This window comes from Erythrolamprus reginae, chromosome 4, assembly GCF_031021105.1.
Source record: "Erythrolamprus reginae isolate rEryReg1 chromosome 4, rEryReg1.hap1, whole genome shotgun sequence".
In the NCBI taxonomy this organism is placed as follows: Eukaryota; Metazoa; Chordata; class Lepidosauria; order Squamata; family Dipsadidae; genus Erythrolamprus; species Erythrolamprus reginae.
This window is the reverse complement of record NC_091953.1, coordinates 78651902-78665461: the sequence shown is the minus strand read 5'-3', so window position 1 is coordinate 78665461 and position 13560 is coordinate 78651902. Positions and strand designations below refer to the sequence as shown.

General features: G+C 36.4%; 1 protein-coding gene across 6 annotated transcripts in view; it reads right to left on the bottom strand.

Moving 5' to 3' along the window:
• Positions 1 to 446: 446 nt before the first annotated feature.
• Positions 447 to 13560, bottom strand: part of APOO (apolipoprotein O) — a 124658-nt gene continuing 111544 nt past the window's right edge. The window contains exons 8-10 of one of the 6 annotated variants that reach the window (XM_070750704.1): positions 9776 to 9814; positions 7907 to 8008; positions 447 to 4825 (exon numbers count right to left, since the gene is read on the bottom strand). In XM_070750704.1, the coding sequence (XP_070606805.1) occupies positions 7952 to 8008; positions 9776 to 9814 (96 nt within the window). In that variant the 3' untranslated portion in view covers positions 447 to 4825; positions 7907 to 7951. The remainder of the gene's footprint in view (positions 4826 to 7906; positions 8009 to 9775; positions 9815 to 13560) is intronic. The other 5 variants (XM_070750703.1, XM_070750707.1, XM_070750706.1 and 2 more) reach the window with 5 other exon arrangements.

Sequence of the window (13560 nt, the reverse complement as noted above, 5' to 3'; positions counted from 1 at the left end):
AAAAAGGTGAATGAGCTATCCATCATCATCAACAGGAGAGAGGGATGGCGTCCTCTTATGGCGAACCAGCCAAAGTCCTTAAAGAGATATTGCAACTGTAAAAATACAAACTACAATTTGTAGTTTAACATACATGGCAACCACAAATACCGTTATGTACCATTTACTAACATGTACAATACATTTACAATAAAATTAGAAGGGAATTTGTCATTATCCTGCATAGAAACATTAAACATGACCAATTTGCTTTTGGTTACATACATGGCTTTGTAAATCCTCCACAAAAAACCTGGATAGCAGATAATCAGATGACAACTCTGCTAAGTATCGAAATGCCACTTTCAAATTGAGCTAGTGTCAAACTAGATTTTGCTCTCTCTTCCTCCCTCTCTTTCTCTCTCCCTCCTTCCCTCTTGCTCTTTCGTTCTCTCTTCCTCCCTCACTTTCTTTCTATTTCTTTCTCCCTCCCTCCCTCCCTTTCTTTTTTTTCTTCCTCCCTTTCTTTCTTTCTCTTCTTCCCTCCCTTTCTCTCCCTCCTTCCCTCGCCCTTCTTCCTCCCTCCCTTTCTTTCTCTCCCTCCCTCTTTCTCTCCCTTCCTCTATTCTCTCTTCCTCCCTCCCTCTTTCTCTTCCTTCCTCCCCCCTCCCTTTCTTTCTCTCTCTCTCTCTCCCTTCCTTCCTCTTTATTTCTTTCTGTAGAGCCGGTCAGAGCGCAACAGCCGGCCGAGCTGCTGGATGGGCTTCCTCCCTGGGAGGCTGCAGGGATGGTTGGTGGGGGCTCTCTGTGCCTCTTCCTTCTCAGGCCACATAGGGGCTGCAGTTCCACTGGCTGTGGTGCCCCCATCAAGGAGAGAGAGCGGCTACAGGGGGAGCTTCTCCTGGCACCTCCCCACAGCAGACTCTGCAAGGTGGGCAGGCGGGCACTGCAGTCGGGAAGCCGGTCTTGGGAGGGGTGGATCGGGCATCGTCGGTTGCAGCCATAGGGCAGGGAGATATGGCACCCAGTTCCACTCCCAGGACATGAGAGGCGAGGAGCAGTGGCTGCTGTGAAGTTGGAGACTCTTGGAAGGGGGCGCGAGGGAAGAGAACCTTTTTGTGGCTGTGTGTGTGTGTGTGTGTGTGAGAGAGAGAGAGAGAGAGAGAGAGAAAATCCCCAGTTTATTTAAGTCTCTCTTTCAAAGCCCCCTCACCCACCTCCGCATGAGTTTTGCCTTTTTTTGCTCAGAAGAAAGGCTTGACCAGATAACCCCTAGAATAAGATAACCCAGTCTTTATAAAAATTGGGACATTTTTGAAACGCTGTGGGACATGGGACAAATTATTAAAAAGTAGGACTATCCCACCAAAAGTGGGACGTCTGGTCACCCTAGTTTAATGTCTATATACATTTACTTATATTATACAGCTGTAACATTATTATTATTATTGTTATTATTAGTAGTAGTATTATTATTAGTATTATTATCATTATTTTCTTCAATACCCTCTTAGTGGTTTTATTATTACTCTGTTGCCTTTCTCTGTACACTACAGCTTCTGCACCAGATACAAATTCCTTGTATGTCTAATCACACTTGGCCAAATAAAGTACTCTTTTCTTTTCCATCTTAACCAAACATATAATTCTTAAAAGGGAGGAAGCAATATATTATCTTTCTAAGAATTTTGGGATTAAATCAAGTATTTTCTTCTTTCTCTGGGATGATGATGATGATGATGATCATGATGCTATTGGCAGCTATTGGAAATAGAATAGTGAATTAAATTCATCCTTGACTTAGTTCTGAATAATATTTTATTGGAAACAGGATATCATTATTGTTATTTAGCATATTTATTTATTGCCTTTCCTTCAGGATCGCCAGACAGCTTATACAGATAGAATATCGTGCAAAAGTTCATTTATTTCAGCAATGCAACTTAAAAGGTGAAACTATTTGTTTGTTTGTTTATTGGATTTATATACCGCCCCTCTCCGAGAGAAACTCATATGAGAGAGACTCATTACATGCAAAGCAAGCTAGATTTGTCATAATTGTGATGATTATGGGGTACAGCTCATGTACTAGAAAAACAAATGTGTTTCTTAATATTTTGGCATCACAAACTGAACAAAAAAGTAAATTGATAGCAGTCAAGTGAGAACATACATGAAAACTGGAAAGTCAAGGTCCCATACTTTAGGGGAGAAATGACTACACAAAAACCTATTTTAAAAAGGCTCCTTTATAAGCATCATTACAGACTATATCCATTATGATTTATTTTTCCTTTGTATATACGCATAGATGCTGAGAAGTTATGAAGATACACAGAAAATTATATAGTAATAATCTCCAACTAGTGTCATACAGAATTACCTGTACATTCATACAGGATCTCATTTTCTTTAAGGTTACTTGATGAAGACGTTACTTGATGAATTCTAAAAGAAATTCCACATAATTGTCAAAGATATTGTACAAGATTAGAAAATAAAATGTCTTAAAGAAAATGTCTCTAGTTTGAATGTTTAATATCCCTAACATGTAAATTCTCAGTGTTTATTTTGCCTTCTTGTTTCAATTAATTTGTAAATGTTTATATATGATGCTGAAATTGAAAACATGCAAATAGCTGTAAGCACTTCAAATTTTATCTGTCATCTCCAATCAAGAGTTGGATACTTGATTTTCTATACTGCATATTTTTCTTTATTGATGCCCAAGAATAAATTATTAGTTACACTATAGTAAGTTCCTACCAATTGAACATTCCAATCTATATTCAACTATGCATTCAAGCAAGGGGGAAAATGCTTAAAGTAGAGTTTTATTCCCTTCAGTCTACAGAAGCAAGCTCACAGATGTTCCAATAACTTCCTAACAGACAGGAAGCAGCAGATGAAGCTAGGCAAAATCACATCAGATATCTGTACAATTAGCACAGCCCACCTCCTCCCCAAGGCTGTGTACTCTCACCACTTCTCTTCTCTATATACATCAATGACTGCATCTCAAACGATCCATCTGATAAACTACTGAAGTTTGCAGATGATACAACAGTGATTGGACTCATTCGAGACAATGATGAATCTGCATATAGACAAGAGGTTGAACAACTAACCTTGTGGTGCAACCGGAACAATCTAGAACTGAATACACTCAAAATCGTAGAAATGGTGGTAGACTTTAGGAGAAACCCTTCCATCCTTCCACCTCTCACAATACTAGACAACACAGTAAACAGTAAAGGCCTTCAAATTTCTAGGTTCTATCATATCTCAAGACCTAAAATGGTCATCTAACATCAAAAACATCATCAAAAAAGCACAACAATGTTCTTTCTGCACCAACTCCAAGTCTCCAGAGACGGGTGGCATACAAGTCTAATAAATTATTATTATTATTATTATTATTATTATTATTATTATTATTATTATTATTATTATCATCTCAGGAAGCTCAAACTGCCCAAGGAGCTGCTGATACAGTTCTATGGAGATATCACTGAGTCTGTCATCTGCACCTCTATAACTGTCTGGTTTGGTTCTGCAACCCAACAAGACCGACACAGACATCAGAGGATAATCAGAACTGTAGAAAAAACAATTGCTGCCAATCTGCCTTCCATTGAGGACCTGTATACTGCACAAGTCAAAAAGAGGGCTGTGAAAATATTTACTGACCCTCCGCATCCTGGACATAAACTGTTTCAACTTCTACCCTCAAAATGTCGCTACAGAGCACTGCACACCAAGACAACTAGACACAAGAACAGGTTTTTTCCCCGAACGCCATCACTCTACTAAACAAATAATTCCCTCAACACTGTCAAACTATAAGTCTGCACTACTATTACTACTAGTTTTTTCTCATAATTCTTATCACCCATTTCCTCCCACTTATGGACTGTATGACTGTATCTTGTTGCTTGTATCCTAAAGTTTTTATTAATATTGATTGTTTTTTCATTGCTTATTTGACCCCTATGACAATCTTTAAGTGTTGTACCACATGATTCTTGACAAATGTTTCTTTTATGTACACTGAGAGCAGATGCACCAAGACAAATTCCTTGTGTGTCCAATCACACCTGGCCAATAAAATTATATTCTGTTCTGTTCTATTCTATTCTTCCCATTGACTTGTTATCCAGAAGAATTTAATTTGCAGAGGAAAGAGAAAATCAGACAACCTATTGTATTTTTTTTACCCTTACCAACTTTGACAAGTTAGCTTTGTTACTTCTTACCAAAAATGTTATTCATTTTCTCTGAACTTTCTATACAAATGCAAGTAAGACAGCATAATGTAATTAACAGAATAACCCCCAAAGAGATCAATGTTTTTTCAATATTCATTTTAATTAAGCCTATAAACAGTGACAAGGGACTAAGAAATTTCGACATTAATTTGCAGCCTAATCTTAAACATTTATGTACCATTACATCTCATTAAATTTAAGTAAATATATTTCTTTGCAAGTATTGCTCATAATGTAATTAACAGGAAAAAAACAAAGAGGTTTTTTTCAATATTCATTTTAATTAAACCTATAAACAGTGACAAGGCACTAAGAAATTTCGACATTAATTTGCAGCCTAATCTTAAACATTTATGTACCATTACAGCTCATTAAATTTAATTAAATATATTTCTTTGCAAGTATTGCTCAGGAATTCAGAGAGATTCAGATCTCGAAGGAGTTTAAGATAATCATGCAAAACTTTGACCATGTCCAAAGCTGGCAGAACACAATCATAGTATTTCTTATTCGACAGTTTTCAAGCCAATCTTTCCAAAGCAAAGACAGTGGCAAACCATGTTCAATCTTCATAGATTCTGTAATTTTTTAAAAAAAATGTTAATTTCTATATGTTATCTATCCATCTATATTCAAAAGAATAATAAATTAGATTATCTTGAAATACATCCTCACCATCCCTCTTCTAGGATAATTCAAATATGGCTTTACAGTGATCTGAAATGCAACAAATCTTTTACATCTTTATACATTCAAAGAAATCACACTGGCAAAAGTTAAATTTTGACTTAATAGAAAAATGTGACAGAATTATTTAGAAGCGATATGAAGTAATTTCTTTCCTTTTCTGTACTACTTTCCAATTAATTGAAACAAAGCCCTATTTTTAGATAGGTGGATGGATGGATTTGGTTCCTTTAGGCCTGTATTATTTTAATTACTCAGAATACTTCTGGGCACATGAGAATTAAAGATACAGTTTCAGTATGAAAAAAGAAAGCACATCACTGCTTCTTAGAAAAAAGTAAAGGCTGAATAAGGTCAGCAGAACAATTAGTGTGGCTAATTCTATACGCAGAAATGAAGGAAGTGGATTGGTAGAGTGGATTGTGATACATAATGCAAAGAGTAGAAATGAACTAGAGAAATATGGCCATATTATGTACAAGGAATCCAAATGAAAATGCTTTCCTAAATTATGTAAATAGAGAGTTAAATAAATGGTTTTATATGTTAGTGTTCTTACTGCTTCTTAGCCTTGTATTTAGACTCTGGAGCAATTATTTGCCTGCTAACCTTTAGGTTTGGCCTTTAGAGATACGGTAGTACCCTTAAGACTTTCTGAGTGTACCAGCTCAAAAGAGCAAAACCAGATATCTAGTCGATGTTAAAGAGACACCCACTGGTATTTTGAATAATCTGTAAATGTTCATTACCCCAAGGGTAGAAGTTTTTTGTTTGTTTACATTAACAAGAATTACTAATTGTGTGGATGGCAAAATAGGAAATATACATTTCCTATAGGAAATATATGAAACATATGTTAAAGGGTTAAATAAGGTTCAGGAGTAGTGTTTTAATAGGAAAGTGAACACAAGAACAAGGGGGCACAATCTGAGGTTAGTTGGGGGAAAGATTAGAAGTAACGTGAGAAAATATTATTTTACTGAAAGAACAGCAGATGCTTGGAACAAACTTCCAGCAGATCCACAGGTAAATCCACAGTAACTGAATTTAAACATGCCTGAGATAAACATATATCCATCCTAAGATAAAATACAAGAAATAGTATAAGGGCAGACTAGATGGACCATGAGGTCTTTTTCTGCCATCAATCTTCTATGTTTCTATGCTTCTTCTCCAAATTGTTTAATGTATCTTTCCCAACTGGCATCAGGTAGTTCTTCTATTCTCTGTCTGTAAGGTATTTTTGATGGAGAAGCCAAAGTATGATTTCTCCCATTGAACAGCATAACATAATTTATATCCTGATTCCTATTTTAAAAGTTAAGCCTTTACAGCAGGAGTGTCAAACTCAAAGCCCGCGGGCCGCATATGGCCTGTGGGGTGCTTAGATCTATTCATGCAGATACCTCCTCTTGCTTAGCCACTCATGCTTCTGGCAATTCTGTGTAACCTAGAATCAAGAAGAGGTCCTCCTCTTCTCCTGAGTCACTCATATGCACCTCGGGAGGTTCAGACGGTCCTGGTTGGCTTTCAGCCTTTGACAGCATATCCTTTCCGAAACCCCTCGCTATCAGACTTGGGTGCCAGGTACACGGGCCTAGGGTACCAGGCCGCAAATGTCTCTTGATCCTCAGGATCCCTGACCAGCTGTGTGGGATGCGGACAGGCCACAACACCAACCTCACCCTGAGTTTGCATATTTCTTCATTCTTCCTAGTAAGTTTGCATATTTCTTCTCTTTTTTCCTAGCAAGATTGTCAAGACTGATTTAAAAGCTCTTGCTTCAACTTTACATGAATCGTAGAATACCATGCTGTAATATATAATGCCAGATTTGAGAGCCAGCTTCAGATTTTCTCTCAGCCATGGAAGCTCTCTGAGTGATTTGGACCAGTCACTTTCAAGTTTTCATTCCTACATAATTTGCACAGAGTTTTTTATGGGGGAAATTGGAGGAGGAAGTGATAGGGATACTACTTTGAGCTCCTGATCAAAAGGCAGGATATATTGTAAATGTAATAATTCAAGTGAATAAGATGGCCAAATCTGAAAAACTTATTCTCAGCTAGTTTATGAAGTTGTTAGGAGGGCAACATGCTTAACAAGGGCTATTAAATCGAAATTTTTAAACTGCTAATAGCTATATTGAAAAAATGGAGGGGATAAGTTATTTATTTACTTAAATAATTTATAGAGCTACACTTTCACAGCAATTATTCTGGGCAGCATACAAAGATTAAAACCTTTGTAACAATATAACTCCAGGGTGCCTTGGTTAAATAATAACCGCCCATACAAAAGCCAGATCACCATCAAAGGTCAATGAACTACCTGGCCCAAATACATAGAGAATTGTGCAAGAAGAATTCAGCATGTTTAAATGCACTGCTCAAAAAAATAAAGGGAACACTTGAACCACAGAATATAATTCCAAGTATTCAATGAGAATATTTCATTCATTCAGATCTAGGATGTGTTATTTGAGTGTTCCCTTTATTTTTTTGAGCACTATATATTCTATTTAGACTAGTTTCATTTATTCTAATTGTTCATAGGTCTTCATTGCTGCTCTATTAATATTATGCAGCACCTCAAATAATTTATTTTAACTAGATAGTCTTATGATTTAGTATATACTTTCTGTACGCAAAGTGGGCAGTTTCTGGCCAACTAAAATTGCTCATCTTTATATAGTGGATTAGTCTGATTCGGCATATGCATTAAATTATTCCACTTGTTAATTAGAATAATGTTAGAACAATTTAGAGCAGAATTCAGAAATATTTATTTTTATTCTAATTGTTTCTAATTGCTAGAATAAAAATAAATATGTCTAAATTCTGCCCCAAATTGTTCTAATAATGTTCTAATTAACAAGTGGAATGATAGCAGTAAATGGACCTTTTTTTTGTCACTGGTATTCCGTATAAAAATACAATTTTAACATTACAATTTTGTCCTAAGAACCGTACCTGTTTGATTTTTTTTACCTGTTCAACAAGTAGTAATGGAGTATTTTATTTTACTGCTCTTTCTTCTTGTACTTTCAATTCTTTATCACTTTCTGCATTGGACTTAATGAACAAGGAAATAAAAAAATACAGATTGAAGTTATTTAGTAACATAGTTAATTGAAAGATAACAAAGAAAGTAATTCTTATAAAATTACATCCTGAAATATTTAGAAATTTAACACCTTAGATTTCATGTGTTTATGTTCAGATGGTAGCTATTTGAGACAAAACTGGTATGTGGGCTTGGATTGGGGACACACACAAAGTGACTCCTTTGATTATATAATTCTGCCTGGACAAAAAATACTTTGAGATAAATAGTCATATATCTAAATAAATGAGATATTTAGATGAAAAAACAAGATAGTATTTTGTGTTAAAGGAAAGTGTCTGCATCTATTTTAGTAATAAAATGGGAGTTAGCAAATTTTTCAGATTATATATTGATCACACTAATTTATTTATTTTTAATCTCAGTAGGATAAGTATATTGCTTGGAGACTAATACATGTCATTCATAGAAGAAAATGCAAACCTAGTACAAATCTCTTCTCCAATCCAACCCACTCTGATGTAGTCCCACTGGTGCTGAGCAATCAATTTCATACAAAACATGAAGAAAACATGCAGTTTTCACAGAAAACTGGAAGAAAACATGCATACAACTAGAAAAAAAGCATAATCAAATCTCCCTAAAAAGTAGCATCATCAAGTGCTTCTGTGACAGGTAGAAAAATACCCTAAATATCCCTAAGAAAAAAAAAGGTGAGTGTTGGTGATAGGAGATTCAATTCACAAGAGAACAAATTGACTATCTGTAGACCAGATAGTCAATCCAGAGAGGTATGTTGTCTCCATGGAGCAAAAATCAAAGATGTGGCTAAGAACCTAACTAAAATAATAAAATGCACAGATTACTATTCTTTTCTAATTTTACTACATGTAGAGACAAATGACATGAAAATGGACCCGAAAACAATATCGAGTGATTACAAGCAGCCAGGCAAGAAAGTTAAGGAGTTAAGGTGCACAAGTAGTTTTTATATCTGTACTGCCAACAAAAGGTCAACATCCAATAAAAGAACAAAGGAATCGAGAAATGGCTGGATAAAGGGTTGGTGTTGCCAAAAGAACTTTGGATTCCTGGACCATAGTCTACACTATCTCCACAATAGCCTATGGCAAGGGATGGGCTGCACATCAAAAAAACTGGGAAGAATGTTTTCAGAAAACACATAAATAATAATAAGAAACAAAATCAAGGAAACAGTCAGTCCACTAAAGAGAGAAGATGGCAAGGAAGTAATAGGCAGCAGAGAGAAAGCAGAGCTGCTTAAATAATTATTTGCATGTCTTAACACAAAAAGAAACTGTAACTCAACCTACTGAAAACATAACTGCAAATGACAGACTAAAAATAAAAGTTAAAATAAGCAACAACAAAAAAAAGCTAAGAAAACCCCTGTCTGATCTTGATAAAAATAAATCACCAGGACCTGGATTACATCCCAAAGTTCTAAAAGAGTTGGCAGATGTCATCTCAGAACAACTATACCATATCTTTCAAAAATCCTGAAGCACCGGGGAACTAGTGCGTTTCTCCTATAATAAGACATGTCCTGATAATGTATAATAATATAAATATATTAATATTAATACCAATATATATATATAATATAAAATAATAAGACATATCCTAATAAGGCCAATAGGGCTTTTTAGGACATGCATTGAAATAAGCCCGCCTCCAATAAGCCCCCTTCCACAACTACATACACAAATTCCCTGTCCCATCTGTCACCCCCAAATTATGGCCAAACATTTTACCAGAGTCTGGCAGCTTGTTGATTCTCTTTCTTGGCCGGTCTTTGCAGTTTCATGAAATGGAAAGAAAAGAAAATGTAAAGAAAAACTTCTCATGAATGCAAGCAATTAACTTCTCGCATTCACGAGAAGTTTTGCTTTACATTTCAAGGAGTTTCCCTGCAAAGACCTGCTGAGAAAGAGAAGCGGTGGAGCTGCCATACACTGGTGAGATGTTCGGGCACAATTTGGGGATGGAGAGTTAGACATGAGGGGAAGGAGTGGGCTGTGAGATGCGCATCTTATCAGTGTCTTTTTTCTCTCCACCACTACTCTTTCTTAGCTGGTCTTTGCAGGGAAACTCCAATGTAAGGAAACACTTTTTTTTTTCAGGATTTTTTTAAAAAAAATTCTCCACACCAATCACATATGCAATATAATATACTGTACCACCAATCTTAAAATGCAATACAATAATAACATTTTAAATTGGATATTCATAATCCGTCCAGTGCTAACTCCTGTACATTTGACATCTGGATAAAAAATAATTATTCAAATTTCTTATATGCATTTAAATAGCTGTTAACTAATAGTTTCTTTTAGCTGCTTCTTTTCTTATTACATCTAATCATTTAGGCCGTCATGCTTCAATCTCCTCAATATATCCTTGATATCAATTTCATATATATTTCTTACCATTACTTTTATTGTAATCACCCTTTAAAAAAGAAAAGAAAAAAAACTAGAATTCCCAATCATAACAACTAAGTCTTAAATTTTATCTAACTGTTACAGGGATCTAACATATAACAATTCAAAAGGGGAGAAAAATCCAAATAATTTATCCTAAATGTCCCAATTAGCCTGATTAATAATAATTCATTTTAATAAGTAAATAAAAAAATAAAAAAGAAGAGAAGTAAAGAAAAAGGAAATAAAGAGGAAAAAGAAGGATAAACAAAACCCCCCTTTCCCTCTTCTTCCATGGATCTCTTTTACTCTGAAATCAATTAAATCACCACACCCCATTTATCACTGTAAACCCAGTGGAATCCTCATGCCCTACTCTAATAGATCACTGTAAACCCAGTGAAATCATCATTCCCTATTCTAAAATATCACTGTAAACCCAGTGGAATCATCTTGCCCTACTCTATGTAACTGTAAACCCAGTGGAATCATCGTGCTCTATGCTAATAAATCACTATCAACCCAGTGGAATCTTCTTGCCCTGCTCTAATTTATATCATTGTAAACCCAGTAGAATCATCATGCCCTATTCTAAAAAAACAAAAAACAAAAACAAAACACTGTTAGCCCAATAAGATCCTCATGCACTACACTAATTTTACCACTGTAAACCCAGTGGAATCATCGTGCCCTGATCTATAAAATTATCTGACAACCTATTGGAATCATCAGTAAAACCTACTCCATTTTACAGGACAATAAATCAAATAAAAATCTCATACCCTATTATAATATAAATCAATGTAATCCCAGTAGAGACAGCATGATCTCCTTATTTTTATCAATCTAATTTATAACTTCCTATAAACTCATAAAAAGTTATAACGTATAAATTATAATTCACCTATCTTACTTAAATTCTATAGTTCAATAATTTCAATAATCAATATTTCCCATTATCATTAATAACTTTCCTTAAAATTCAAAATCATCTAATATAGTCATAATTATTTTCTATCTTCTTAATTCTATATTTCAGTAAAACATTATTCATCCACATATAAAATTATCCTAATCTTTGCTTATCTTATAATACCTTTCCCCCTCACCTCTCTCCCATAAATATCAGAAATACCAAAAATATTAATATCCAAAATAATCATAACTATTTTCAATGTTCATTGTTCTATTATTATTGTTCTATTATTCCATTTTTCATTATTTACCCCAAAAATATACCATAACATATCTTAGATATAAAGCTCAATTAATACTCTTTTATTAATAATACTCATTACTCATTAATTACTTCTTAATAAGTAATACTCTTACTCATTAATTCCCCTTCTAAATTTCATTCATATCCCCAATATGTTCAATCTCTTCTCAGTATAATTTACCTATATTAAATTCCAAATAATTTTAAAAGTCATTATTTAATTCCCATACATCCCACTCATCATTTTACAAAAAATAATTCTTCTAATTTCTAATTTTATAATAATCTCAATCTTCTTCCTCTTCAGAAATTCTGCTGCCATCCATATTTTCTCATTTGTAAATTCATTCCAAATGACAAAGACTCTTTCTGGTAATAATATCCATTGTATGATTGTCCTCAAATTCTTCTTCTCATGTTTAATTTGTTCTAGTATTTTTTTGCCAACTCTGTGGCCATATCTTTATCAGCCAGTTCAAATATTCCTTCTCACGAAAGTTATTGTTGCAAACAGAAGATGTTAGCTTCCTTCATTCTCTAAGGTAAACACATAAACACATTCTAATCTCATGACCAAGACAGATAAGATCCACGACCAAGGCCAGCATCTGCTGAGCATATGAAACGAAATTCTCCTTATAGTGACTCCTCCAACCAGTAGATGGCAAGCTCTCATCTCTTTGTGCTTCTAGCATTTTAGTTCCATATTTAATTCCATATCTGAATCTCTTCACTGCACAATTTTTAAAAAACACTTTTTAAAGGGGAAAAAAGAAAAAAGAAAGAAATGCTTAAATAGTCCAAATTCAGGAACTTTAAATCTGCTTTCTTTTAATTGGTCCAATCTTGGGCAATATGCAAAAACCAATACACCCACTATTCACCACACCGTAAAATAGCCGCTTCCTCTCCCATTTCCAGCAGTTAGCTCCAAGAAAAAAATAATAAAAAAAACATTTCCAATCCCTTTTCAGTCAAAATCACTCAGCAGCACACCACTTAATTTTTCCTTCACCTCGTCATCGCTTAAAAGGTCCTCTTCCCAGGTGTTACTGCTCGGCTCCAATCCCTGCATTGCATTGTCTCCACGGCTGGTGCCAACTCAGACATGGCAGCCTGGCCAGCTTTGCTCCACCGCCGGCGTGAGACCAGGCTGGTATGTCTGGTGGGATATGCCAACCCCAAACCAGACCCCCGGTAGCGTCCCCTGCATCACCTCCCCTTCAGGGAGGATTGGCTCTGGTTCAAAAGAACCAGAACCCCCAGACGGTGGGGATTTGCCCCCCCCCCAATGGGACAGGGGGATCTCCGTGCTGCCATGGCTATTTGACCTCACCCCTTCCAAGCCCTAAGGCAGCGGTCCCCAAACTACAGCCTATGGGACGGATGCGGCCAGCTGAGGCCATTTATCCGGCCCGCGACAGCACATGAGATTTTACCAATAGATATAATAAGCTCCCGAATCTCCTGTCCACTCACCACGGTTGGCTGCTGAGTGAGGAGGAGGTGGAGAGGCAAAGGGGGGAGGAAAGTGGGCCTGCAATTGGCCCCTCCTCCTCACCTCCTTCATGGTAAGTGGACGGGAGATTCAGGAAAAGGCGATTGGCGATTCAAAAACCGCGGGAGGCAGCCGCTTGCAAACCCCTGACCTCCACCATCTCCTCCCCGCGGCACAAGGCCAGCACACCTCGCCACTAACACAGTCGGCGGGGATCGCCCTGTCCCCCTTCAGGGCCTCTTTGACAGCCCTTCCCGGCAGAGGTGCCGTGTCTGCCTCCCCACCGGCTCCTGCCACCGCTGTGCAGCTCTGCTCACCCGAAGCCTGGCGTTGATGATTGAGAGTGGGCTTGGGAATCTTGGCATTAGTGACCGCCACGGCACTGTTGTTGCTGTCATC